Below are 5,300 nucleotides of genomic sequence, written 5' to 3'. Positions count from 1 at the left end.
GTTAACTGGTGATCCTAAATTACCCATAGGTGTGTATGCGAATGGTTATCTGTCTCCCTGCGTTAACCCTGCGACCTGTCCAGGATCATACTAATCATTCTTTTGTCACAGTGAATTGTTCACGTCTACTTATCCCTGTTCAACTTAAAAGAGCACTGAGCACACAGTGTAGGGTTCTTCTTCACCATGTGTCATAAAATGAGATGAACACTTTAAACTCCTAACAAATTGTCAAAGAAGCAAATAAAAACATGTGATCTTATATTAGCCTCACTATGTACAAAATAAAAGTAACAGGAAGGATTTTTTTCCCATTATTTTACATGGTATTAATTATGTAAACCTTGACCTTAGTTTTTTATTTACAGTAAATAAAGAGGAAATGAAAAATTGCTAACAAGCTGCTATTTTCCCAGAGAGGAAGAAGAAGAAAACTAGCAGGACAGCAAACAAGGTGATTATATAAGTATATATAGATATACTATTATTAAAGGAATTTATTTTAAACTAATAGCTATGATTGGACCATAATCGTGGTTTAATGTAAAAGAAGAGATTGTATAATGTGTTAAAAGGTAAACATTAGGCTAAACCTCTTTTGATTTACTGGGGCAGCCCTTCATTCTGAAACGAGCTTTAGCTCCTGTCCTGTTAAACCAGCTTTCTTCTGATGAGCTACTTCTCACGAACAGCAGGTGGGTGGGCCTTCTGTGCACAGAAGTCCACAAACTGCTACAAGAATATTTCAGATTTTAAAATATTTACATTTTTGCTAAAATATTTCAGCAAGACTATTTCATAGGATAAGTATGTATAGATATACTTTGCATGACTTGTTTGGGATGTTTTGGATTTGTTTGTCTAATTCACCATTACATTGGTAATTAACCTTCCTGTAAAGTACATCACCCACATGAGAAGTGACACTCTGGGAAATGTGACCTCTCCTTATTTAGAGAACATTTTAATCCCAAAAAGCTAAAAGCTTTAAGGGGAACAGCCCTTACTGTGTTGCCAGGTTTAACCACTTTTTGCTCACAGTGGTTGTGCTGTGAAGCAGACATGCAGTTTAACTTCCATGTCACACAAACCTTTCTTTAGTGATCAGGAGAGAACCATAATAATGTAAACAATAATGTATCACTAAAAACGAATAATCTGTCATTTCTTTATCAGTTCAATTTCAGCTATAATGAAAATGGGTTGAAATGATTAAAATTGTTTTTTCAGCATGAAATAAGAAAACAGGGCAACCACCAAAACAGCTAGTCCACTGATTACGTCAAACAGATAGCAAACCAGGTTTCAGGAGAAGAGATGTCAGATGGATGTGCTCATCTTTGAACTTAGCATTAAAACTGAAAATACTCTGGAGATGAAAATACTCTTCAAGATATGTTCAGATAACCTCGAGTCCACATTCTAGTTATGGTCGGTTAGATCAATCAAGACTGATTCTTCAAGATTAGGCAGTCGATCAAAGTAAGAAATGATCATGATGTCTCTAAGTGGGAGAAGAATAAATCTATTTGGAAGGTGAGAACTCTCTTAAACAAAACATAACAAGGCTGCCTCAGTCTGCTGTGGCCGTGGACAGAGGATTACTGTAACTGGTGGGTGTCCTGTTTAGCAGTTGAGAAACCAAATCCCACAGCTTCAGAGCCCTAACTTAAGCAATACTTCTTATCCATAAAGAACTTTTGATGTTGTCATTTTGCCTTAGTTTTGGCTCTTCAAAGACTGATATGAGCTTTCATCTTCTAGCTCAAATGTCTGGCCCTCTATTGGCTTGTCTCTTGAGAGTCTTACTCCCCTTACACAGTTCTGGTCAAAATCCTGTCTCCCTCATACAGCTCTCATATACCATTAATGACATGGCCTAACAACACAGCTTTAGATTTAGGTGAGCATTGGGTGCAGAGAATGGAGTTAAAGTTTTGCTTTGTTGATATTCAGGAACAGTTTAGAAAATGTTTATACAGGAATGTTTTCTGTCAACCACAATTCATGAATCCAAAGTTCCTATGGTGTCTGTTCACTGATCACCTCTGCCAGCCAAGCCACGTGAAGGTCTTTGCTGGTGTTATTGGCCACATTCAAACATTAAATATGTCCACAGTCACACTGTGTGACTGTGTAACTGTAATTTACAAGCTAAGTCAGTTAAATGCAGCTAATGGCATGCTATTCAGGTTACTCTGATGTCCTTAACAAGTGTTCAATCCAGCACACTGTAGTGCTTTTAGAAAATAGTAACTTTAAGTTAATTTAGTTACTAGGCAGAAATTCATTTTGGTTATAGTAAAAAAGAAATATTAGAATTTTGTGTTTGCTTTTAACATAGAGGTGAATAAAGTCTTTTAAAAAGTGTTGTGTCATTATTTACTTCATCCTACATACTCTCAGTGAGACAGCACACTTTCAAAGTCCCAGTCTGGGTCACTTATGAGGAATGACAAATCAGCATATTTTCTCCAGCAGTATCATGGCCTTGTGCATACAAACCCAAACAGGCTATGACCATGTGTTGTCTTTAGCTTTTTGATTAATGGCAGAGTATTCCTGACTTCACTGGCACATGTTAGCAAGCAGCACTGAGCTCATAGAGCTTAAATAGCACGGTGGGAGGGCCAGGACAGAGCAGCTGGGGTATATAAAGGACTGCTGTGTAGATTCCCAAACTAAGAGAAGAGTCAATACGGAAAAACTGAGGAAGCTTTCAGTTCTCACTGGACCCTGAAGATATCTAGTCAGAGGCAGGAACCTGCAATCAAAACAACACTGACATCATGTCCCAGCACGCAGCCTTGACCAGCTTGTTTGGCGATGACCCTTTCTTCAGTCATGAACGGGTGCTGTGGCCTCTCAATATTGAAGCCCTGTCTTCTCTCCAGCGAGACTTCTTTAACCGGAGAGCCAAACTAGCTGACAGCCTCCTGAGCCAGCTCTATGATGGGCCCCAGCTGCTCAACTTCAACCAGATGCCCCTAATGCCTAACACATTGAAGCGGTATGTACAGTAGCCCAATTTTACTAGTGGATATACCTGATTTGGGGTTTGTTCAAACCTACAGATTTGGTTTTAACTTAACCATCCATAAGATCACCACTGATCTGCCTAGAGTTATGGCATGTTTTAGCCACATGCTAAATACTAAAATGCTAAAAGTGGTAATGAAGTCTTATACATTGTTGGCATCAGATTTTCTACTAAAAGATATTTTATTTGGCTTTTCTAAACAGGTAAAGAATCTATTAAAAGGGTAGAATGCTACCTAAGATCTACTCCTATCTTAAGCTTAAGCTTTTTTGGATTGTCAATGATCAGTTTAGACATTCAAACATTTGGGGTTTTATAAAAAATTGAAAATTCTGTAAAGAAAAGAAAAGATACGATGATGATAAAAATAATAAATAAGGCAAGCTTTAGCAGAATCCAAACCCTACCCCAAACACAACTATAAAAAGGTTAACAGCCTTTGTGGGTCCGGAGCAATGATGGAGAAATTATTTCTAATACTGATTCACTTTCAGGCTGAGTGATGATGAAGAGCAGCAGAGAGAGCTTTCCACTACAGAGACCCACAAGGAAGTCCAGCCAGCTAAAGAAAACAACGGTGACCTCCTGGTGACACTAGATGCTCGCGGTTATGCCCCCAGTGACATCACTGTCAAGCTGGAAGGCCGGTGTCTGGCGGTCGTGGCCATGAAGGAGGCCGGAGCAGAAGAGAGCCAGTCCTGCTCTTCCTCATCCTCCTGTGCGTCCTTCTGCTCCTCTGCATCTTCTCAGGCAGGGTTCGCCCAGAAGATCGACCTGCCTCCTCACCTGGATCTGTCCGGCCTCTCCTGTTCCCTGATGGATAACGGACAGCTGCATATCCATGCCCCTGTGGCTAAGCAAACAGCTGGAGAGGAACGCCAGGTACCCATTCGTTTCAGGACATCGCTGGAGTTTCCCATCAAAAAGGACGACACAGAGGAAGAACAAAGAGACTAGTGCATATGTGCCCCCCAAAACACACACACACACACACACACACACACACACACACGCACATTTTTGATGAGTTTATTTATATACACCCTTCCACAACAAAAAGACTCTACAATGAGTAATGTTTACAATTATTAGATAAAGACAACTTTTTATTTTATAACAATGTGCAATTTGTATCAACTGTAAAAATGAAATAAAGTGTCAAATGGAAAATAATATCATATAAAATTGGCTTTTGCTGAGGACTACTGTGACCACATGATGGTGCCAACAGCCTACTCACACGAGGAGAATGAAGGAGTAAAAAGAAGTCAGCAGACACAGATGGAGGAAGAGAACAAGAAGAATCCTAAAAGCTGGCATTAACTCCCCTAAGGTGGCTGAATTAGTACCCTTAAAAGGTTCAAGTGACATTTGGTTTCCTGGGGCGAAGTTATTTGCCGGCGTGCTGGAGCTGGTGACAAACAAAAGGAGCAGTTTAACATTTTATGAGTCCTACCCTGAGGGTGTCATGATAGAGAAGAGAAGAAATAAAGGCATTATTAGAAAAGGTGAACAGAATAGAGTGAAAGGGAACAGAAACATTGGCAGTTTCTGAGGGATCAGTTTAACCAAATCCTAACCTTACTTTTTCTTTTCTATGACAATACCTTTAATTTGTTTTTTTCTTAAAGATCTGCTGCCAATGCAAATAAGGTAACTAAATTTACTTAATGATACTAACTTGGGCTTTAGGAAAACTGCACAAAAGGTAATATCTTCGCCAATACCCTACCAGACATAACCAAAATAAGAAGATAACATTATTAGATTACTATTATTAACAATTGTACCACATGAGTCAATGAGACTTTATCAGAATGTTGCAAATTTATTAAAAATCAGGAAATCTTTAAGAAAAGTTTCTTTATGCTTTGATGTGCTATTCTAAAATTTGGTCTTCTTTGGTTTAATTATTCTTGTAGTTGTTGACATTGCCAACAAAGACACACACATTTGTGTATGAAAGGTCAAACAATTGCACTGCATGCCAGGATGAAAATCAATCCACAAAGTCCAAAGCACTCCCTGAAGACTTCTGCAATTATCTGTAGTGAGGTTTAAATCAGGTCGAGGGTTAAGATCTATTTCTGCACCCTTAAGTGTTTCCTGAAGCATGGTGCTCTTGATAATTCTAAAATAAAAAAATATTAGTGCTCTGTAGAGCTAAGTTTAACCTCGATAGAAGAAATAACCAGACGGATGACTATGAGGACTAAATCAAGCCTTTGTAAAAACAGAAAAAAAAAGAATTCAGGAATAA

The 5,300-nt window shown here is 38.7% G+C and overlaps 1 protein-coding gene across 1 annotated transcript; it reads left to right on the top strand.

The window, feature by feature from the left end:
* Positions 1-2,693: 2,693 nt before the first annotated feature.
* Positions 2,694-4,868, top strand: hspb9 (heat shock protein, alpha-crystallin-related, 9). Its single transcript, XM_082531770.1, has 2 exons — positions 2,694-3,010; positions 3,535-4,868. The coding sequence occupies exons 1-2, from the start codon at positions 2,790-2,792 to the stop codon at positions 3,995-3,997; spliced, it is 684 nt and encodes a 227-aa protein (XP_082387896.1). The 5' UTR covers positions 2,694-2,789; the 3' UTR covers positions 3,998-4,868.
* The last annotated feature ends 432 nt before the right edge of the window (positions 4,869-5,300 follow it).

This window comes from Aulonocara stuartgranti (genome assembly GCF_965226115.1).
Source record: "Aulonocara stuartgranti genome assembly, chromosome: 4".
Taxonomy (NCBI): Eukaryota; Metazoa; Chordata; class Actinopteri; order Cichliformes; family Cichlidae; genus Aulonocara; species Aulonocara stuartgranti.
The sequence above is the reverse complement of the archived record's forward strand: the minus strand, read 5'-3'. Positions and strand labels throughout refer to the sequence as shown.

Excerpts from the sequence above, each read along its gene's own strand:
- hspb9 (XM_082531770.1), top strand. The coding sequence starts at position 2,790 with ATGTCCCAGCACGCAGCCTTGACCAGCTTGTTTGGCGATGACCCTTTC. Across the intron at positions 3,011-3,534 it reads ATGCCTAACACATTGAAGCG|GCTGAGTGATGATGAAGAGC; the intron begins GTATGTACAGTA and ends ATTCACTTTCAG.